General features: G+C 63.5%; 1 protein-coding gene and 4 long non-coding RNA genes across 5 annotated transcripts; all 5 read right to left on the reverse strand.

The window, feature by feature from the left end:
• Positions 1-1,070: 1,070 nt before the first annotated feature.
• LOC116787573 lies at positions 1,071-1,798 on the reverse strand. The gene is made up of 2 exons (XR_004357334.1): positions 1,685-1,798; positions 1,071-1,519 (listed from the first exon to the last, which is right to left on the reverse strand). It is a non-coding gene; the product is annotated as an uncharacterized LOC116787573 (long non-coding RNA).
• A 1,491-nt stretch (positions 1,799-3,289) lies between these two features.
• Positions 3,290-3,867, reverse strand: LOC116787571. Its single transcript, XR_004357332.1, has 2 exons — positions 3,754-3,867; positions 3,290-3,587 (listed from the first exon to the last, which is right to left on the reverse strand). It is a non-coding gene; the product is annotated as an uncharacterized LOC116787571 (long non-coding RNA).
• Positions 3,868-5,278: 1,411 nt separating this feature from the next.
• Positions 5,279-11,474, reverse strand: LOC116787574. Its single transcript, XR_004357335.1, has 3 exons — positions 11,433-11,474; positions 7,450-7,620; positions 5,279-5,510 (listed from the first exon to the last, which is right to left on the reverse strand). It is a non-coding gene; the product is annotated as an uncharacterized LOC116787574 (long non-coding RNA).
• Positions 9,426-10,002, reverse strand: LOC116787572. Its single transcript, XR_004357333.1, has 2 exons — positions 9,889-10,002; positions 9,426-9,723 (listed from the first exon to the last, which is right to left on the reverse strand). It is a non-coding gene; the product is annotated as an uncharacterized LOC116787572 (long non-coding RNA).
• Positions 11,475-17,059: 5,585 nt separating the features above from the next.
• On the reverse strand, positions 17,060-19,787 carry LOC116787570. The gene is made up of 4 exons (XM_032689315.1): positions 19,674-19,787; positions 19,405-19,506; positions 17,718-17,758; positions 17,060-17,551 (listed from the first exon to the last, which is right to left on the reverse strand). Exons 1-4 carry the CDS (start codon positions 19,690-19,692, stop codon positions 17,078-17,080), a joined length of 636 nt encoding a protein of 211 aa, XP_032545206.1. The 5' UTR covers positions 19,693-19,787; the 3' UTR covers positions 17,060-17,077.
• Positions 19,788-21,910: the final 2,123 nt, after the last annotated feature.

Genomic DNA, 21,910 nt, shown 5'->3' on the forward strand with positions numbered 1-21,910 from the left:
GAGGGAGATCTCCAAGCCCCCACCCACCCACAGGCCCCCCCAGCTCCACAAACCCCTCCCAACTTCACTTGGTCTCACCACAGCAATGCAGTCCCATCTGCTGTCCCTTTTCACACAGCACTGTGTTCGCAGAGCAAAGGGACTGCAGTTGCAGGGGGGTAGGACTGCACTGCGCAGCTGAGGGAGCATCTTTTGGATTTCACTATCTAAAGACAACACAGCTCTAAGGAAGCGGCTCTTTCTTTCAGAATATAACATTTAACTCTGTTTACCAGTGTGTAACTCCACGTTATTGTAACAGTGGGTCTCCTACCAATTCTGCTTCTGGCTTCAGCACTCTCCATTCTCTACTGAAATGGAGGTGCTTTTCCTCTTACAACTTCCACAATCTTCTTATAACTGCTGCTTTGTTTTTCTCTTTAGAACGTCTTCTTGTCAGTTGTCTCCCCTCTCTTACCATCTGTCAACTTACATGAACTTTTTGTTTTCTCTTTTCTATCATTTCCCCCCAAGGGGGGTTTCAGCTTTCCACTAACATCCCATGTCCATTATTATCAGTAAATCACAAAGTTCTGTTTCTTCTGGAAACACTACTCCTGGTCTGCTGGAGACAGTTTGCTGGGTCTTGCACTTTCTTATTTTTTGGTGAGCTACTAATGTCACAATGTGCTCGGCTGTGTCATCTGCAATAGTCTTCAGGATAATAGTATTATTTTCATGATTCACATTCTTGTGAACCCATCTAGTTAGCGCTTTCAAAAATTTTTTGTTAAAATTACGTCCGTGATTTCTGATTAGGCATTTCAAATAATTATACATTTCAGTCTCTTCCTTTGAAGGGTGAGCTGCCACGTTGCTGTTAGTTAAAGAAGGGGCACTTAAAATTTTTGCTCACCTTTCCACACTGATGTTGGGCTGGGGATGTTGTAGCTCTTGAGGCGAGCAGAAGAGTTCTCTCTGTTCGAGAGACCTTCTGGCTGCTGTTGTTGCAGTTATTGCCACTGGGTCTGTATAACGTAGGGTCACCACCTGCGGGAGTTGGGTACGCAAAACAATCCAATCCCACAACCTTTTGGAGTGAAAGCAGCTAAAAGGTTTTATTGTCTTCAAAGGAAGAGGATGAACAGGCGCAGGATAAGGGTAGAAAAAACCGTGACACAAAATGGCTCCCACCTTATATACTACAGGGTAGGGAAGGTGCCAGAACAAGGGGTGGAGTTAAGGCAGAGGATTCAAATAATGACTGTATAAGGAGAAACATAAATATGCATAATACTGCACCAAAAATTAACCACTGAAAATGCAGGACTCAAAAACATATAGAGTACATATAAAACTATACAACAGACAATAAACTAGATATGGAATTTATTATTTTCAACTCCCAATAAGTGCCAGGGAGGTGCCTTTGCCCAAAGGGTCTCTGTCATGCCCCATCTTGAGCTCGATGCTGCTCTTCTTCTTCTTGGCTCTTGCCTCGAAGGTCCACTCCTGTCTCTTCTTTCTTCTCCCACGGCTTCTGTCAAGGTAGGAGAACACAGTTGGGCCTGAGAAACACCAGCTCCTCCCCAAGAAGGAAACCCAGACCCAACACCCCAGAGGGAGATCTCCAAGCCACTACTCACTCACTCACACACCGGCCCCCCCACCTCCACACACCCCTCCAAGCTTCACTTGGTCTCACCACAGCAATGCAGTCCCATCCGCTGCTGGGAGCCGGGCCCTCTGGGCAAAGGCAGCTGGGCCTGCAAAGCAGTGGCCAAAGAGGCTGCACCCCTGCTTACAGGGGGCTCCGGCCGCTGCCTGGAGAATAAAGTGCCCGGGACTCCAGGGCACTGGCCCCGACTTACAGGGCAGCCCTGGGCCCAAAGGCCCACGGAGGCTCCTTCTCTCCGCTTTGGGGGCACCTGATCCCTCTAACAGGGTGGTCACCCCACACAGGCTGCCAGCTGAGGGGGCACAAAGGCTCCCAGACCCGGACCCTGCTTACAGGCGGGACAACACCCAGGGAGCCACGGAGCTCGGCCTTCCCCCGAGGACAGGGAGGGCACACGCCCAGCCCCACGCCTGTGAAAGGGTGGGGACCCCACGGGACACCGCCCTGGTTACAGAGGGTCCCTCCAACCGCCCGCCGGGCACGGGGGACGCACAAAGCCCCACTTACGGGGCCGTCCCGAGGCCCGGCACTCCCAACAGTGGCCTAAGGCCGGGGGGACAGGGCCCCAGCCCCGAGGACAGGGGGGACCACGCTGGCACATCCCCAGCAGGACAGGCAGCCCCGCAGCGCAGGCACACGCCCAGGCCCTGGCTACAGGCGGGTCACGGTGCTGCACCACCACTAACGGGCTTCGCTCCGTCCGGGGCAAGAAGGGGCAAGGCCGGGCCCTGTCTCCGCCCGCGGGTTCAGAGGGCACCCCCCGGTTGCTGCACAGAGCCCCTCTTTCCCTCCTGGGAAGTCTAAGCTACACTACCCTACTGTCCTCATTTCTGCTATGGGGGATAAAACACAAGCTCACTTGCTCACTCACACCCACAAAGACACAAAGGGGGAACGTCCCAGAAGAGGGAGCAAGCTCTGTGCAGCCAACACGTGGGGAGCCATCCCTCCCGCTGGGCAGGAGAGCAGAGCCTCAGCCCTGCCCCGGGCTCTGCAGAGGCCAGAGGGGCCTCAGCACACTCAGGGGCTTCACAACTGGCCCAGGGAACAAGGTTGTGACACACCCCACCTACAGGGGGTCACTCTGGCCAGGGGTCACCAGCAGGCACAAAGGTGCCAGGGGGAAAGCCCTGCCCTGCTTAAGGGTGGGCTGGGGGTCAGGAAAAGCCCTGCCCTGCTTACAGGGTGGGCTGAGGGTCAGGAAAAGCCCTGCCCTGCTTAAGGGTGGGCTGAGGGTCAGGGAAAGCCCTGCCCTGCTTAAGGGTGGGCTGGGGGTCAGGAAAAGCCCTGCCCTGCTTAAGGGTGGGCTGGGGGTCAGGAAAAGCCCTGCCCCGCTTACAGGGTGGGCTGGGGGTCAGAAAAAGCCCTGCCCTGCTTACAGGGTGGGCTGAGGGTCAGGAAAAGCCCTGCCCTGCTTACAGGCTGGGCTGGGGGTCAGGAAAAGCCCTGCCCTGCTTACAGGGTGGGCTGAGGGTCAGGAAAAGCCCTGCCCTGCTTACAGGGTGGGCCGAGGGTCGGGAGAGCTCCGTTTCTCCCCTCGGGTGTGGAGATTGGGGCTCTCACCCTCCTTACAGGGTTGCCCCTCTCTCCGGGCAGCCAAAGGAGCACCATGGCCAAAGGCCAGTGACAGCAAAGCAAAGACCCAGCCCTGGTTACAGGGAGGTCGCCCAGCACAAAGCCAGCCGGGGCAGCCTGAAGGTGCCCGCCGGACTCTTACGGATCCCTGCCCCGGGGGTGCCAGGGAGGGGCCTTTGCCCAGAGGGTCCCTGTCGTGCTCCCTCTTGAGCTCGACGCTGCTGCTGCTCATCTTCTTCTTCTTGGCTCTTGCCTCGAAGGTCCACTCTTGAGCTCGATGCTGCTGCTGCTCATCTTCTTCTTGGCTCTTGCCTCGAAGGTCCACTCCTGTCTCTTCTTTCTTCTCCCACGGCTTCTGTCAAGGCAGGAGGACAGAGTTAGGCCTGAGAAACACCAGCTCCTCCCCAAGAAGAAAACCCAGACCCTACACCCACAGAGGGAGATCTCCAAGCCACAACCCCCCCACCCTCCCACAGGCCTCCCCACCTCCACAAACCCCTCCAAGCTTCACTTGGTCTCACCACAGCAATGCAGTCCCATCCGCTGCTGGGAGCCGGGCCCTCTGGGCAAAGGCAGCTGGGCCTGCAAAGCAGTGGCCAAAGAGGCTGCACCCCTGCTTACAGGGGGCTCCGGCCGCTGCCTGGAGAATAAAGTGCCCGGGACTCCAGGGCACTGGCCCCGACTTACAGGGCAGCCCTGGGCCCAAAGGCCCACGGAGGCTCCTTCTCTCCGCTTTGGGGGCACCTGATCCCTCTAACAGGGTGGTCACCCCACACAGGCTGCCAGCTGAGGGGGCACAAAGGCTCCCAGACCCGGACCCTGCTTACAGGCGGGACAGCACCCAGGGAGCCACGGAGCTCGGCCTTCCCGAGGACAGGGAGGGCACACGCCCAGCCCCACGCCTGTGAAAGGGTGGGGACCCCACGGGACACCGCCCTGGTTACAGAGGGTCCCTCCAACCGCCCGCCGGGCACGGGGGACGCACAAAGCCCCACTTACGGGGCCGTCCCGAGGCCCGGCACTCCCAAGAGTGGCCTAAGGCCGGGGGGACAGGGCCCCAGCCCCGAGGACAGGGGGGACCACGCTGGCACATCCCCAGCAGGACAGGCAGCCCCGCAGCGCAGGCACACGCCCAGGCCCTGGCTACAGGCGGGTCACGGTGCTGCACCACCACTAACGGGCTTCGCTCCGTCCGGGGCAAGAAGGGGCAAGGCCGGGCCCTGTCTCCGCCCGCGGGTTCAGAGGGCACCCCCCGGTTGCTGCACAGAGCCCCTCTTTCCCTCCTGGGAAGTCTAAGCTACACTATCCTACTGTCCTCATTTCTGCTACGGGGGATAAAACACAAGCTCACTTACTCACTCACACCCACGAAGACACAAAGGGGGAACGTCCCAGAAGAGGGAGCAAGCTCTGTGCAGCCAACACGTGGGGAGCCATCCCTCCCGCTGGGCAGGAGAGCAGAGCCTCAGCCCTGCCCCGGGCTCTGCAGAGGCCAGAGGGGCCTCAGCACACTCAGGGGCTTCACAGCTGGCCCAGGGAACAAGGTTGTGACACACCCCACCTACAGGGGGTCACTCTGGCCAGGGGTCACCAGCAGGCACAAAGGTGCCAGGGGGAAAGCCCTGCCCTGCTTAAGGGTGGGCTGGGGGTCAGGAAAAGCCCTGCCCCGCTTACAGGGTGGGCTGGGGGTCAGGAAAAGCCCTGCCCTGCTTACAGGGTGGGCTGGGAGTCAGAAAAAGCCCTGCCCTGCTTACAGGGTGGGCTGGGGGTCAGGAAAAGCCCTGCCCTGCTTACAGGGTGGGCTGGGGGTCAGGAAAAGCCCTGCCCCGCTTACAGGGTGGGCTGGGGGTCAGGAAAAGCCCTGCCCTGCTTACAGGGTGGGCTGAGGGTCAGGAAAAGCCCTGCCCTGCTTACAGGGTGGGCCGGGGGTCGGGAGAGCTCCGTTTCTCCCCTCGGGTGCGGAGATTGGGGCTCTCACCCTCCTTACAGGGTTGCCCCTCTCTCCGGGCAGCCAAAGGAGCACCATGGCCAAAGGCCAGCAAAGCAAAGCAAAGACCCAGCCCTGGTTACAGGGAGGTCGCCCAGCACAAAGCCAGCCGGGGCAGCCTGAAGGTGCCCGCCGGACTCTTACGGATCCCTGCCCCGGGGGTGCCAGGGAGGGGCCTTTGCCCAGAGGGTCCCTGTCGTGCTCCCTCTTGAGCTCGACGCTGCTGCTGCTCTTCTACTTCTTCGTGGCTCTTGCCTCGAAGGTCCACTCTTGAGCTCGATGCTGCTGCTGCTCATCTTCTTCTTGGTTCTTGCCTCGAAGGTCCACTCCTGTCTCTTCTTTCTTCTCCCACGGCTTCTGCCAAGGCAGGAGAACACAGTTGGGCCTGAGAAACACCAGCTCCTCCCCAAGAAGGAAACCCGGTCCCTACACCCCAGAGGCAGATCTCCAAGCCATAACCCCCCAACCCACCTACAAGCCCCCCGCAACCTCCACACACCCCTCCAAGCTTCACTTGGTCTCACCACAGCAATGCAGTCCCATCCGCTGCTGGGAGCCGGGCCCTCTGGGCAAAGGCAGCTGGGCCTGCAAAGCAGTGGCCAAAGAGGCTGCACCCCTGCTTACAGGGGGCTCCGGCCGCTGCCTGGAGAATAAAGTGCCCGGGACTCCAGGGCACTGGCCCCGACTTACAGGGCAGCCCTGGGCCCAAAGGCCCACGGAGGCTCCTTCTCTCCGCTTTGGGGGCACCTGATCCCTCTAACGGGGTGGTCACCCCACACAGGCTGCCAGCTGAGGGGGCACAAAGGCTCCCAGACCCGGACCCTGCTTACAGGCGGGACAACACCCAGGGAGCCACGGAGCTCGGCCTTCCCCCGAGGACAGGGAGGGCACACGCCCAGCCCCACGCCTGTGAAAGGGTGGGGACCCCACGGGACACCGCCCTGGTTACAGAGGGTCCCTCCAACCGCCCGCCGGGCACGGGGGACGCACAAAGCCCCACTTACGGGGCCGTCCCGAGGCCCGGCACTCCCAAGAGTGGCCTAAGGCCGGGGGGACAGGGCCCCAGCCCCGAGGACAGGGGGGACCACGCTGGCACATCCCCAGCAGGACAGGCAGCCCCGCAGCGCAGGCACACGCCCAGGCCCTGGCTACAGGCGGGTCACGGTGCTGCACCACCACTAACGGGCTTCGCTCCGTCCGGGGCAAGAAGGGGCAAGGCCGGGCCCTGTCTCCGCCCGCGGGTTCAGAGGGCACCCCCCGGTTGCTGCACAGAGCCCCTCTTTCCCTCCTGGGAAGTCTAAGCTACACTATCCTACTGTCCTCATTTCTGCTATGGGGGATAAAACACAAGATCACTTGCTCACTCACACCCACAAAGACACAAAGGGGGAACGTCCCAGAAGAGGGAGCAAGCTCTGTGCAGCCAACACGTGGGGAGCCATCCCTCCCGCTGGGCAGGAGAGCAGAGCCTCAGCCCTGCCCCGGGCTCTGCAGAGGCCAGAGGGGCCTCAGCACACTGAGGGGCTTCACAGCTGGCCCAGGGAACAAGGTTGTGACACACCCCACCTACAGGGGGTCACTCTGGCCAGGGGTCACCAGCAGGCACAAAGGTGCCAGGGGGAAAGCCCTGCCCTGCTTAAGGGTGGGCTGGGGGTCAGGAAAAGCCCTGCCCCGCTTACAGGGTGGGCTGGGGGTCAGGAAAAGCCCTGCCCTGCTTACAGGGTGGGCTGGGGGTCAGAAAAAGCCCTGCCCTGCTTACAGGGTGGGCTGGGGGTCAGAAAAAGCCCTGCCCTGCTTACAGGGTGGGCTGGGGGTCAGGAAAAGCCCTGCCCCGCTTACAGGGTGGGCTGGGGGTCAGGAAAAGCCCTGCCCTGCTTACAGGGTGGGCTGAGGGTCAGGAAAAGCCCTGCCCTGCTTACAGGGTGGGCTGGGGGTCGGGAGAGCTCCGTTTCTCCCCTCGGGTGCGGAGATTGGGGCTCTCACCCTCCTTACAGGGTTGCCCCTCTCTCCGGGCAGCCAAAGGAGCACCATGGCCAAAGGCCAGCAAAGCAAAGCAAAGACCCAGCCCTGGTTACAGGGAGGTCGCCCAGCACAAAGCCAGCCGGGGCAGCCTGAAGGTGCCCGCCGGACTCTTACGGATCCCTGCCCCGGGGGTGCCAGGGAGGGGCCTTTGCCCAGAGGGTCCCTGTCGTGCTCCCTCTTGAGCTCGACGCTGCTGCTGCTCTTCTACTTCTTCGTGGCTCTTGCCTCGAAGGTCCACTCTTGAGCTCGATGCTGCTGCTGCTCATCTTCTTCTTGGCTCTTGCCTCGAAGGTCCACTCTTGAGCTCGATGCTGCTGCTGCTCATCTTCTTCTTGGCTCTTGCCTCGAAGGTCCACTCTTGAGCTCGACGCTGCTGCTGCTCATCTTCTTCTTGGTTCTTGCCTCGAAGGTCCACTCCTGTCTCTTCTTTCTTCTCCCACGGCTTCTGCCAAGGCAGGAGAACACAGTTGGGCCTGAGAAACACCAGCTCCTCCCCAAGAAGGAAACCCGGTCCCTACACCCCAGAGGCAGATCTCCAAGCCATAACCCCCCAACCCACCTACAAGCCCCCCGCAACCTCCACACACCCCTCCAAGCTTCACTTGGTCTCACCACAGCAATGCAGTCCCATCCGCTGCTGGGAGCCGGGCCCTCTGGGCAAAGGCAGCTGGGCCTGCAAAGCAGTGGCCAAAGAGGCTGCACCCCTGCTTACAGGGGGCTCTGGCCGCTGCCTGGAGAATAAAGTGCCCGGGACTCCAGGGCACTGGCCCCGACTTACAGGGCAGCCCTGGGCCCAAAGGCCCACGGAGGCTCCTTCTCTCCGCTTTGGGGGCACCTGATCCCTCTAACGGGGTGGTCACCCCACACAGGCTGCCAGCTGAGGGGGCACAAAGGCTCCCAGACCCGGACCCTGCTTACAGGCGGGACAACACCCAGGGAGCCACGGAGCTCGGCCTTCCCCCGAGGACAGGGAGGGCACACGCCCAGCCCCACGCCTGTGAAAGGCTGGGGACCCCACGGGACACCGCCCTGGTTACAGAGGGTCCCTCCAACCGCCCGCCGGGCACGGGGGACGCACAAAGCCCCACTTACGGGGCCGTCCCGAGGCCCGGCACTCCCAAGAGTGGCCTAAGGCCGGGGGGACAGGGCCCCAGCCCCGAGGACAGGGGGGACCACGCTGGCACATCCCCAGCAGGACAGGCAGCCCCGCAGCGCAGGCACACGCCCAGGCCCTGGCTACAGGCGGGTCACGGTGCTGCACCACCACTAACGGGCTTCGCTCCGTCCGGGGCAAGAAGGGGCAAGGCCGGGCCCTGTCTCCGCCTGCGGGTTCAGAGGGCACCCCCCGGTTGCTGCACAGAGCCCCTCTTTCCCTCCTGGGAAGTCTAAGCTACACTATCCTACTGTCCTCATTTCTGCTACGGGGGATAAAACACAAGCTCACTTACTCACTCACACCCACGAAGACAAAGACACAAAGGGGGAACGTCCCAGAAGAGGGAGCAAGCTCTGTGCAGCCAACACGTGGGGAGCCATCCCTCCCGCTGGGCAGGAGAGCAGAGCCTCAGCCCTGCCCCGGGCTCTGCAGAGGCCAGAGGGGCCTCAGCACACTCAGGGGCTTCACAGCTGGCCCAGGGAACAAGGTTGTGACACACCCCACCTACAGGGGGTCACTCTGGCCAGGGGTCACCAGCAGGCACAAAGGTGCCAGGGGGAAAGCCCTGCCCTGCTTAAGGGTGGGCTGGGGGTCAGGAAAAGCCCTGCCCCGCTTACAGGGTGGGCTGGGGGTCAGGGAAAGCCCTGCCCTGCTTACAGGGTGGGCTGAGGGTCAGGAAAAGCCCTGCCCTGCTTACAGGGTGGGCTGGGGGTCAGGGAAAGCCCTGCCCTGCTTAAGGGTGGGCTGGGGGTCAGGAAAAGCCCTGCCCCGCTTACAGGGTGGGCTGAGGGTCAGGAAAAGCCCTGCCCTGCTTACAGGCTGGGCTGGGGGTCAGGAAAAGCCCTGCCCTGCTTACAGGGTGGGCTGGGGGTCAGCAAAAGCCCTGCCCTGCTTACAGGGTGGGCCGGGGGTCGGGAGAGCTCCGTTTCTCCCCTCGGGTGCGGAGATTGGGGCTCTCACCCTCCTTACAGGGTTGCCCCTCTCTCCGGGCAGCCAAAGGAGCACCATGGCCAAAGGCCAGCAAAGCAAAGCAAAGACCCAGCCCTGGTTACAGGGAGGTCGCCCAGCACAAAGCCAGCCGGGGCAGCCTGAAGGTGCCCGCCGGACTCTTACGGATCCCTGCCCCGGGGGTGCCAGGGAGGGGCCTTTGCCCAGAGGGTCCCTGTCGTGCTCCCTCTTGAGCTCGACGCTGCTGCTGCTCTTCTTCTTCTTCTTGGCTCTTGCCTCGAAGGTCCACTCTTGAGCTCGATGCTGCTGCTGCTCATCTTCTTCTTGGCTCTTGCCTCGAAGGTCCACTCCTGTCTCTTCTTTCTTCTCCCACGGCTTCTGTCAAGGCAGGAGGACAGAGTTAGGCCTGAGAAACACCAGCTCCTCCCAAGAAGAAAACCCAGACCCTACACCCACAGAGGGAGATCTCCAAGCCACAACCCCCCCACCCTCCCACAGGCCTCCCCACCTCCACAAACCCCTCCAAGCTTCACTTGGTCTCACCACAGCAATGCAGTCCCATCCGCTGCTGGGAGCCGGGCCCTCTGGGCAAAGGCAGCTGGGCCTGCAAAGCAGTGGCCAAAGAGGCTGCACCCCTGCTTACAGGGGGCTCCGGCCGCTGCCTGGAGAATAAAGTGCCCGGGACTCCAGGGCACTGGCCCCGACTTACAGGGCAGCCCTGGGCCCAAAGGCCCACGGAGGCTCCTTCTCTCCGCTTTGGGGGCACCTGATCCCTCTAACGGGGTGGTCACCCCACACAGGCTGCCAGCTGAGGGGGCACAAAGGCTCCCAGACCCGGACCCTGCTTACAGGCGGGACAGCACCCAGGGAGCCACGGAGCTCGACCTTCCCGAGGACAGGGAGGGCACACGCCCAGCCCCACGCCTGTGAAAGGCTGGGGACCCCACGGGACACCGCCCTGGTTACAGAGGGTCCCTCCAACCGCCCGCCGGGCACGGGGGACGCACAAAGCCCCACTTACGGGGCCGTCCCGAGGCCCGGCACTCCCAAGAGTGGCCTAAGGCCGAGGGGACAGGGCCCCAGCCCCGAGGACAGGGGGGACCACGCTGGCACATCCCCAGCAGGACAGGCAGCCCCGCAGCGCAGGCACACGCCCAGGCCCTGGCTACAGGCGGGTCACGGTGCTGCACCACCACTAACGGGCTTCGCTCCGTCCGGGGCAAGAAGGGGCAAGGCCGGGCCCTGTCTCCGCCCGCGGGTTCAGAGGGCACCCCCCGGTTGCTGCACAGAGCCCCTCTTTCCCTCCTGGGAAGTCTAAGCTACACTATCCTACTGTCCTCATTTCTGCTACGGGGGATAAAACACAAGCTCACTTACTCACTCACACCCACAAAGACACAAAGGGGGAACGTCCCAGAAGAGGGAGCAAGCTCTGTGCAGCCAACACGTGGGGAGCCATCCCTCCCGCTGGGCAGGAGAGCAGAGCCTCAGCCCTGCCCCGGGCTCTGCAGAGGCCAGAGGGGCCTCAGCACACTGAGGGGCTTCACAGCTGGCCCAGGGAACAAGGTTGTGACACACCCCACCTACAGGGGGTCACTCTGGCCAGGGGTCACCAGCAGGCACAAAGGTGCCAGGGGGAAAGCCCTGCCCTGCTTAAGGGTGGGCTGGGGGTCACAAAAAGCCCTGCCCTGCTTACAGGGTGGGCTGAGGGTCAGGAAAAGCCCTGCCCTGCTTACAGGGTGGGCTGGGGGTCAGGAAAAGCCCTGCCCTGCTTACAGGGTGGGCCGGGGGTCGGGAGAGCTCCGTTTCTCCCCTCGGGTGCCGAGATTGGGGCTCTCACCCTCCTTACAGGGTTGCCCCTCTCTCCGGGCAGCCAAAGGAGCACCATGGCCAAAGGCCAGCAAAGCAAAGCAAAGACCCAGCCCTGGTTACAGGGAGGTCGCCCAGCACAAAGCCAGCCGGGGCAGCCTGAAGGTGCCCGCCGGACTCTTACGGATCCCTGCCCCGGGGGTGCCAGGGAGGGGCCTTTGCCCAGAGGGTCCCTGTCGTGCTCCCTCTTGAGCTCGACGCTGCTGCTGCTCTTCTACTTCTTCGTGGCTCTTGCCTCGAAGGTCCACTCTTGAGCTCGACGCTGCTGCTGCTCATCTTCTTCTTGGTTCTTGCCTCGAAGGTCCACTCCTGTCTCTTCTTTCTTCTCCCACGGCTTCTGCCAAGGCAGGAGAACACAGTTGGGCCTGAGAAACACCAGCTCCTCCCCAAGAAGGAAACCCGGTCCCTACACCCCAGAGGCAGATCTCCAAGCCATAACCCCCCAACCCACCTACAAGCCCCCCGCAACCTCCACAAACCCCTCCAAGCTTCACTTGGTCTCACCACAGCAATGCAGTCCCATCCGCTGCTGGGAGCCGGGCCCTCTGGGCAAAGGCAGCTGGGCCTGCAAAGCAGTGGCCAAAGAGGCTGCACCCCTGCTTACAGGGGGCTCCGGCCGCTGCCTGGAGAATAAAGTGCCCGGGACTCCAGGGCACTGGCCCCGACTTACAGGGCAGCCCTGGGCCCAAAGGCCCACGGAGGCTCCTTCTCTCCGCTTTGGGGGCACCTGATCCCTCTAACGGGGTGGTCACCCCACACAGGCTGCCAGCTGAGGGGGCACAAAGGCTCCCAGACCCGGACCCTGCTTACAGGCGGGACAACACCCAGGGAGCCACGGAGCTCGGCCTTCCCCCGAGGACAGGGAGGGCACACGCCCAGCCCCACGCCTGTGAAAGGCTGGGGACCCCACGGGACACCGCCCTGGTTACAGAGGGTCCCTCCAACCGCCCGCCGGGCACGGGGGACGCACAAAGCCCCACTTACGGGGCCGTCCCGAGGCCCGGCACTCCCAAGAGTGGCCTAAGGCCGGGGGGACAGGGCCCCAGCCCCGAGGACAGGGGGGACCACGCTGGCACATCCCCAGCAGGACAGGCAGCCCCGCAGCGCAGGCACACGCCCAGGCCCTGGCTACAGGCGGGTCACGGTGCTGCACCACCACTAACGGGCTTCGCTCCGTCCGGGGCAAGAAGGGGCAAGGCCGGGGCAAGAAGGGGCAAGGCCGGGGCAAGAAGGGGCAAGGCCGGGCCCTGTCTCCGCCCGCGGGTTCAGAGGGCACCCCCTGGTTGCTGCACAGAGCCCCTCTTTCCCTCCTGGGAAGTCTAAGCTACACTACCCTACTGTCCTCATTTCTGCTATGGGGGATAAAACACAAGCTCACTTGCTCACTCGCACCCACGAAGACAAAGACACAAAGGGGGAACGTCCCAGAAGAGGGAGCAAGCTCTGTGCAGCCAACACGTGGGGAGCCATCCCTCCCACTGGGCAGGAGAGCAGAGCCTCAGCCCTGCCCCGGGCTCTGCAGAGGCCAGAGGGGCCTCAGCACACTCAGGGGCTTCACAGCTGGCCCAGGGAACAAGGTTGTGACACACCCCACCTACAGGGGGTCACTCTGGCCAGGGGCCACCAGCAGGCACAAAGGTGCCAGGGGGAAAAGCCCTGCCCTCCTTAAGGGTGGGCTGGGGGTCAGGAAAAGCCCTGCCCTGCTTACAGGGTGGGTTGGGGGTCAGGGAAAGCCCTGCCCTGCTTACAGGGTGGGTTGGGGGTCAGGGAAAGCCCTGCCCTGCTTACAGGGTGGGCTGGGGGTCAGGGAAAGCCCTGCCCTGCTTACAGGGTGGGCTGGGGGTCAGGAAAAGCCCTGCCCTGCTTACAGGGTGGGCTGGGGGTCAGGAAAAGCCCTGCCCTGCTTACAGGGTGGGCTGGGGGTCAGGAAAAGCCCTGCCCTGCTTACAGGGTGGGCTGGGGGTCGGCAGAGCTCCGTTTCTCCCCTCGGGTGCGGAGATTGGGGCTCTCACCCTCCTTACAGGGTTGCCCCTCTCTCCAGGCAGCCAAAGGAGCACCATGGCCAAAGGCCAGCAAAGCAAAGCAAAGACCCAGCCCTGGTTACAGGGAGGTCGCCCAGCACAAAGCCAGCCGGGGCAGCCTGAAGGTGCCCGCCGGACTCTTACGGATCCCTGCCCCGGGGGTGCCAGGGATGGGCCTTTGCCCAGAGGGTCCCTGTCGTGCTCCCTCTTGAGCTCGACGCTGCTGCTGCTCTTCTTCTTCTTGGCTCTTGCCTCGAAGATCCACTCCTGTCTCTTCTTTCTTCTCCCACGGCTTCTGCCAAGGCAGGAGAACACAGTTGGGCCTGAGAAACACCAGCTCCTCCCCAAGAAGGAAACCCGGTCCCTACACCCCAGAGGCAGATCTCCAAGCCATAACCCCCCAACCCACCTACAAGCCCCCGCAACCTCCACAAACCACTCCAAGCTTCACTTGGTCTCACCACAGCAATGCAGTCCCATCCGCTGCTGGGAGCCGGGCCCTCTGGGCAAAGGCAGCTGGGCCTGCAAAGCAGTGGCCAAAGAGGCTGCACCCCTGCTTACAGGGGGCTCCGGCCGCTGCCTGGAGAATAAAGTGCCCGGGACTCCAGGGCACTGGCCCCGACTTACAGGGCAGCCCTGGGCCCAAAGGCCCACGGAGGCTCCTTCTCTCCGCTTTGGGGGCACCTGATCCCTCTAACGGGGTGGTCACCCCACACAGGCTGCCAGCTGAGGGGGCACAAAGGCTCCCAGACCCGGACCCTGCTTACAGGTGGGACAACACCCAGGGAGCCACGGAGCTCGGCCTTCCCCCGAGGACAGGGAGGGCACACGCCCAGCCCCACGCCTGTGAAAGGGTGGGGACCCCACGGGACACCGCCCTGGTTACAGAGGGTCCCTCCAACCGCCCGCCGGGCACGGGGGACGCACAAAGCCCCACTTACGGGGCCGTCCCGAGGCCCGGCACTCCCAAGAGTGGCCTAAGGCCGGGGGGACAGGGCCCCAGCCCCGAGGACAGGGGGGACCACGCTGGCACATCCCCAGCAGGACAGGCAGCCCCGCAGTGCAGGCACACGCCCAGGCCCTGGCTACAGGCGGGTCACGGTGCTGCACCACCACTAACGGGCTTCGCTCCGTCCGGGGCAAGAAGGGGCAAGGCCGGGCCCTGTCTCCGCCCGCGGGTTCAGAGGGCACCCCCCGGTTGCTGCACAGAGCCCCTCTTTCCCTCCTGGGAAGTCTAAGCTACACTATCCTACTGTCCTCATTTCTGCTATGGGGGATAAAACACAAGCTCACTTGCTCACTCACACCCACAAAGACACAAAGGGGGAACGTCCCAGAAGAGGGAGCAAGCTCTGTGCAGCCAACACGTGGGGAGCCATCCCTCCCGCTGGGCAGGAGAGCAGAGCCTCAGCCCTGCCCCGGGCTCTGCAGAGGCCAGAGGGGCCTCAGCACACTCAGGGGCTTCACAGCTGGCCCAGGGAACAAGGTTGTGACACACCCCACCTACAGGGGGTCACTCTGGCCAGGGGTCACCAGCAGGCACAAAGGTGCCAGGGGGAAAGCCCTGCCCTGCTTAAGGGTGGGCTGGGGGTCAGGAAAAACCCTGCCCTGCTTAAGGGTGGGCTGGGGGTCAGGAAAAACCCTGCCCTGCTTACAGGGTGGGTTGGGGGTCAGGGAAAGCCCTGCCCTGCTTACAGGGTGGGCTGAGGGTCAGGAAAAGCCCTGCCCTGCTTACAGGGTGGGCTGAGGGTCAGGAAAAGCCCTGTCCTGCTTACAGGGTGGGCTGAGGGTCAGGAAAAGCCCTGCCCTGCTTACAGGGTGGGCTGAGGGTCAGGAAAAGCCCTGTCCTGCTTACAGGGTGGGCTGAGGGTCAGGAAAAGCCCTGTCCTGCTTACAGGGTGGGCTGAGGGTCAGGAAAAGCCCTGCCCTGCTTACAGGGTGGGCTGAGGGTCAGGAAAAGCCCTGCCCTGCTTACAGGGTGGGCCGGGGGTCGGGAGAGCTCCGTTTCTCCCCTCGGGTGCCGAGATTGGGGCTCTCACCCTCCTTACAGGGTTGCCCCTCTCTCCAGGCAGCCAAAGGAGCACCATGGCCAAAGGCCAGCAAAGCAAAGCAAAGACCCAGCCCTGGTTACAGGGAGGTCGCCCAGCACAAAGCCAGCCGGGGCAGCCTGAAGGTGCCCGCCGGACTCTTACGGATCCCTGCCCCGGGGGTGCCAGGGAGGGGCCTTTGCCCAGAGGGTCCCTGTCGTGCTCCCTCTTGAGCTCGACGCTGCTGCTGCTCTTCTTCTTCTTCTTGGCTCTTGCCTCGAAGGTCCACTCTTGAGATCGATGCTGCTGCTGCTCATCTTCTTCTTGGCTCTTGCCTCGAAGGTCCACTCCTGTCTCTTCTTTCTTCTCCCACGGCTTCTGTCAAGGCAGGAGGACAGAGTTAGGCCTGAGAAACACCAGCTCCTCCCCAAGAAGAAAACCCAGACCCTACACCCACAGAGGGAGATCTCCAAGCCACAACCCCCCCACCCTCCCACAGGCCCCCCCACCTCCACACACCCCTCCAAACTTCACTTGGTCTCACCACAGCAATGCAGTCCCATCCGCTGCTGGGAGCCGGGCCCTCTGGGCAAAGGCAGCTGGGCCTGCAAAGCAGTGGCCAAAGAGGCTGCACCCCTGCTTACAGGGGGCTCCGGCCGCTGCCTGGAGAATAAAGTGCCCGGGACTCCAGGGCACTGGCCCCGACTTACAGGGCAGCCCTGGGCCCAAAGGCCCACGGAGGCTCCTTCTCTCCGCTTTGGGGGCACCTGATCCCTCTAACGGGGTGGTCACCCCACACAGGCTGCCAGCTGAGGGGGCACAAAGGCTCCCAGACCCGGACCCTGCTTACAGGCGGGACAACACCCAGGGAGCCACGGAGCTCGGCCTTCCCCCGAGGACAGGGAGGGCACACGCCCAGCCCCACGCCTGTGAAAGGCTGGGGACCCCACGGGACACCGCCCTGGTTACAGAGGGTCCCTCCAACCGCCCGCCGGGCACGGGGGACGCACAAAGCCCCACTTACGGGGCCGTCCCGAGGCCCGGCACTCCCAACAGTGGCCTAAGGCCGGGGGGACAGGGCCCCAGCCCCGAGGACAGGGGGGACCACGCTGGCACATCCCCAGCAGGACAGGCAGCCCCGCAGTGCAGGCACACGCCCAGGCCCTGGCTACAGGCGGGTCACGGTGCTGCACCACCACTAACGGGCTTCGCTCCGTCCGGGGCAAGAAGGGGCAAGGCCGGGCCCTGTCTCCGCCCGCGGGTTCAGAGGGCACCCCCCGGTTGCTGCACAGAGCCCCTCTTTCCCTCCTGGGAAGTCTAAGCTACACTATCCTACTGTCCTCATTTCTGCTACGGGGGATAAAACACAAGCTCACTTGCTCACTCACACCCACAAAGACACAAAGGGGGAACGTCCCAGAAGAGGGAGCAAGCTCTGTGCAGCCAACACGTGGGGAGCCATCCCTCCCGCTGGGCAGGAGAGCAGAGCCTCAGCCCTGCCCCGGGCTCTGCAGAGGCCAGAGGGGCCTCAGCACACTCAGGGGCTTCACAGCTGGCCCAGGGAACAAGGTTGTGACACACCCCACCTACAGGGGGTCACTCTGGCCAGGGGTCACCAGCAGGCACAAAGGTGCCAGGGGGAAAGCCCTGCCCTGCTTAAGGGTGGGCTGGGGGTCAGGAAAAACCCTGCCCTGCTTACAGGGTGGGCTGGGGGTCAGGAAAAGCCCTGCCCCGCTTACAGGGTGGGCTGGGGGTCAGGAAAAGCCCTGCCCTGCTTACAGGGTGGGCTGAGGGTCAGGAAAAGCCCTGCCCTGCTTACAGGGTGGGCTGAGGGTCAGGAAAAGCCCTGCCCTGCTTACAGGGTGGGCCGGGGGTCGGCAGAGCTCCGTTTCTCCCCTCGGGTGCGGAGATTGGGGCTCTCACCCTCCTTACAGGGTTGCCCCTCTCTCCAGGCAGCCAAAGGAGCACCATGGCCAAAGGCCAGCAAAGCAAAGCAAAGACCCAGCCCTGGTTACAGGGAGGTCGCCCAGCACAAAGCCAGCCGGGGCAGCCTGAAGGTGCCCGCCGGACTCTTACGGATCCCTGCCCCGGGGGTGCCAGGGAGGGGCCTTTGCCCAGAGGGTCCCTGTCGTGCTCCCTCTTGAGCTCGACGCTGCTGCTGCTCTTCTTCTTCTTCTTGGCTCTTGCCTCGAAGGTCCACTCTTGAGCTCGATGCTGCTGCTGCTCATCTTCTTCTTGGCTCTTGCCTCGAAGGTCCACTCCTGTCTCTTCTTTCTTCTCCCACGGCTTCTGTCAAGGCAGGAGGACAGAGTTAGGCCTGAGAAACACCAGCTCCTCCCCAAGAAGAAAACCCAGACCCTACACCCACAGAGGGAGATCTCCAAGCCACAACCCCCCCACCCTCCCACAGGCCCCCCCACCTCCACACACCACTCCAAACTTCACTTGGTCTCACCACAGCAATGCAGTCCCATCCGCTGCTGGGAGCCGGGCCCTCTGGGCAAAGGCAGCTGGGCCTGCAAAGCAGTGGCCAAAGAGGCTGCACCCCTGCTTACAGGGGGCTCCGGCCGCTGCCTGGAGAATAAAGTGCCCGGGACTCCAGGGCACTGGCCCCGACTTACAGGGCAGCCCTGGGCCCAAAGGCCCACGGAGGCTCCTTCTCTCCGCTTTGGGGGCACCTGATCCCTCTAACAGGGTGGTCACCCCACACAGGCTGCCAGCTGAGGGGGCACAAAGGCTCCCAGACCCGGACCCTGCTTACAGGCGGGACAGCACCCAGGGAGCCACGGAGCTCGGCCTTCCCGAGGACAGGGAGGGCACACGCCCAGCCCCACGCCTGTGAAAGGCTGGGGACCCCACGGGACACCGCCCTGGTTACAGAGGGTCCCTCCAACCGCCCGCCGGGCACGGGGGACGCACAAAGCCCCACTTACGGGGCCGTCCCGAGGCCCGGCGCTCCCAACAGTGGCCTAAGGCCGGGGGGACAGGGCCCCAGCCCCGAGGACAGGGGGGACCACGCTGGCACATCCCCAGCAGGACAGGCAGCCCCGCAGCGCAGGCACACGCCCAGGCCCTGGCTACAGGCGGGTCACGGTGCTGCACCACCACTAACGGGCTTCGCTCCGTCCGGGGCAAGAAGGGGCAAGGCCGGGGCAAGAAGGGGCAAGGCCGGGCCCTGTCTCCGCCCGCGGGTTCAGAGGGCACCCCCTGGTTGCTGCACAGAGCCCCTCTTTCCCTCCTGGGAAGTCTAAGCTACACTACCCTACTGTCCTCATTTCTGCTATGGGGGATAAAACACAAGCTCACTTGCTCACTCGCACCCACGAAGACAAAGACACAAAGGGGGAACGTCCCAGAAGAGGGAGCAAGCTCTGTGCAGCCAACACGTGGGGAGCCATCCCTCCCACTGGGCAGGAGAGCAGAGCCTCAGCCCTGCCCCGGGCTCTGCAGAGGCCAGAGGGGCCTCAGCACACTCAGGGGCTTCACAGCTGGCCCAGGGAACAAGGTTGTGACACACCCCACCTACAGGGGGTCACTCTGGCCAGGGGCCACCAGCAGGCACAAAGGTGCCAGGGGGAAAAGCCCTGCCCTCCTTAAGGGTGGGCTGGGGGTCAGGAAAAGCCCTGCCCTGCTTACAGGGTGGGTTGGGGGTCAGGGAAAGCCCTGCCCTGCTTACAGGGTGGGTTGGGGGTCAGGGAAAGCCCTGCCCTGCTTACAGGGTGGGCTGGGGGTCAGGGAAAGCCCTGCCCTGCTTACAGGGTGGGCTGGGGGTCAGGAAAAGCCCTGCCCTGCTTACAGGGTGGGCTGGGGGTCAGGAAAAGCCCTGCCCTGCTTACAGGGTGGGCTGGGGGTCAGGAAAAGCCCTGCCCTGCTTACAGGGTGGGCCGAGGGTCGGGAGAGCTCCGTTTCTCCCCTCGGGTGCGGAGATTGGGGCTCTCACCCTCCTTACAGGGTTGCCCCTCTCTCCAGGCAGCCAAAGGAGCACCATGGCCAAAGGCCAGCAAAGCAAAGCAAAGACCCAGCCCTGGTTACAGGGAGGTCGCCCAGCACAAAGCCAGCCGGGGCAGCCTGAAGGTGCCCGCCGGACTCTTACGGATCCCTGCCCCGGGGGTGCCAGGGATGGGCCTTTGCCCAGAGGGTCCCTGTCGTGCTCCCTCTTGAGCTCGACGCTGCTGCTGCTCTTCTTCTTCTTGGCTCTTGCCTCGAAGATCCACTCCTGTCTCTTCTTTCTTCTCCCACGGCTTCTGCCAAGGCAGGAGAACACAGTTGGGCCTGAGAAACACCAGCTCCTCCCCAAGAAGGAAACCCGGTCCCTACACCCCAGAGGCAGATCTCCAAGCCATAACCCCCCAACCCACCTACAAGCCCCCCGCAACCTCCACAAACCACTCCAAGCTTCACTTGGTCTCACCACAGCAATGCAGTCCCATCCGCTGCTGGGAGCCGGGCCCTCTGGGCAAAGGCAGCTGGGCCTGCAAAGCAGTGGCCAAAGAGGCTGCACCCCTGCTTACAGGGGGCTCCGGCCGCTGCCTGGAGAATAAAGTGCCCGGGACTCCAGGGCACTGGCCCCGACTTACAGGGCAGCCCTGGGCCCAAAGGCCCACGGAGGCTCCTTCTCTCCGCTTTGGGGGCACCTGATCCCTCTAACGGGGTGGTCACCCCACACAGGCTGCCAGCTGAGGGGGCACAAAGGCTCCCAGACCCGGACCCTGCTTACAGGCGGGACAACACCCAGGGAGCCACGGAGCTCGGCCTTCCCCCGAGGACAGGGAGGGCACACGCCCAGCCCCACGCCTGTGAAAGGCTGGGGACCCCACGGGACACCGCCCTGGTTACAGAGGGTCCCTCCAACCGCCCGCCGGGCACGGGGGACGCACAAAGCCCCACTTACGGGGCCGTCCCGAGGCCCGGCACTCCCAACAGTGGCCTAAGGCCGGGGGGACAGGGCCCCAGCCCCGAGGACAGGGGGGACCACGCTGGCACATCCCCAGCAGGACAGGCAGCCCCGCAGTGCAGGCACACGCCCAGGCCCTGGCTACAGGCGGGTCACGGTGCTGCACCACCACTAACGGGCTTCGCTCCGTCCGGGGCAAGAAGGGGCAAGGCCGGGCCCTGTCTCCGCCCGCGGGTTCAGAGGGCACCCCCCGGTTGCTGCACAGAGCCCCTCTTTCCCTCCTGGGAAGTCTAAGCTACACTACCCTACTGTCCTCATTTCTGCTATGGGGGATAAAACACAAGCTCACTTGCTCACTCACACCCACGAAGACAAAGACACAAAGGGGGAACGTCCCAGAAGAGGGAGCAAGCTCTGTGCAGCCAACACGTGGGGAGCCATCCCTCCCGCTGGGCAGGAGAGCAGAGCCTCAGCCCTGCCCCGGGCTCTGCAGAGGCCAGAGGGGCCTCAGCACACTCAGGGGCTTCACAGCTGGCCCAGGGAACAAGGTTGTGACACACCCCACCTACAGGGGGTCACTCTGGCCAGGGGCCACCAGCAGGCACAAAGGTGCCAGGGGGAAAAGCCCTGCCCTCCTTAAGGGTGGGCTGGGGGTCAGGAAAAGCCCTGCCCTGCTTACAGGGTGGGTTGGGGGTCAGGAAAAGCCCTGCCCTGCTTACAGGGTGGGTTGGGGGTCAGGGAAAGCCCTGCCCTGCTTACAGGGTGGGCTGGGGGTCAGGGAAAGCCCTGCCCTGCTTACAGGGTGGGCTGGGGGTCAGGAAAAGCCCTGCCCTGCTTACAGGGTGGGCTGGGGGTCAGGAAAAGCCCTGCCCTGCTTACAGGGTGGGCTGGGGGTCAGGAAAAGCCCTGCCCTGCTTACAGGGTGGGCCGAGGGTCGGGAGAGCTCCGTTTCTCCCCTCGGGTGCGGAGATTGGGGCTCTCACCCTCCTTACAGGGTTGCCCCTCTCTCCAGGCAGCCAAAGGAGCACCATGGCCAAAGGCCAGCAAAGCAAAGCAAAGACCCAGCCCTGGTTACAGGGAGGTCGCCCAGCACAAAGCCAGCCGGGGCAGCCTGAAGGTGCCCGCCGGACTCTTATGGATCCCTGCCCCGGGGGTGCCAGGGAGGGGCCTTTGCCCAGAGGGTCCCTGTCGTGCTCCCTCTTGAGCTCGACGCTGCTGCTGCTCTTCTTCTTCTTCTTGGCTCTTGCCTCGAAGATCCACTCCTGTCTCTTCTTTCTTCTCCCACGGCTTCTGCCAAGGCAGGAGAACACAGTTGGGCCTGAGAAACACCAGCTCCTCCCCAAGAAGGAAACCCGGTCCCTACACCCCAGAGGCAGATCTCCAAGCCATAACCCCCCAACCCACCTACAAGCCCCCGCAACCTCCACAAACCCCTCCAAGCTTCACTTGGTCTCACCACAGCAATGCAGTCCCATCCGCTCCTGGGAGCCGGGCCCTCTGGGCAAAGGCAGCTGGGCCTGCAAAGCAGTGGCCAAAGAGGCTGCACCCCTGCTTACAGGGGGCTCCGGCCGCTGCCTGGAGAATAAAGTGCCCGGGACTCCAGGGCACTGGCCCCGACTTACAGGGCAGCCCTGGGCCCAAAGGCCCACGGAGGCTCCTTCTCTCCGCTTTGGGGGCACCTGATCCCTCTAACGGGGTGGTCACCCCACACAGGCTGCCAGCTGAGGGGGCACAAAGGCTCCCAGACCCGGACC

This window comes from Chiroxiphia lanceolata, chromosome 5 (genome assembly GCF_009829145.1).
Source record: "Chiroxiphia lanceolata isolate bChiLan1 chromosome 5, bChiLan1.pri, whole genome shotgun sequence".
NCBI lineage: Eukaryota > Metazoa > Chordata > Aves > Passeriformes > Pipridae > Chiroxiphia > Chiroxiphia lanceolata.

Bases quoted from the DNA above. Each gene is read 5' to 3' on its own strand.
- LOC116787570 (XM_032689315.1), bottom strand. The intron at 17,759-19,404 runs GGACCCTCTGGG...GCCTTTGCCCAG, and splicing joins CTCAAGAGGGAGCACGACAG to AGGGCCCGGCTCCCAGCAGC. The intron at 17,552-17,717 runs GTGAGACCAAGT...CTGCCTTGACAG, and splicing joins GATGGGACTGCATTGCTGTG to AAGCCGTGGGAGAAGAAAGA.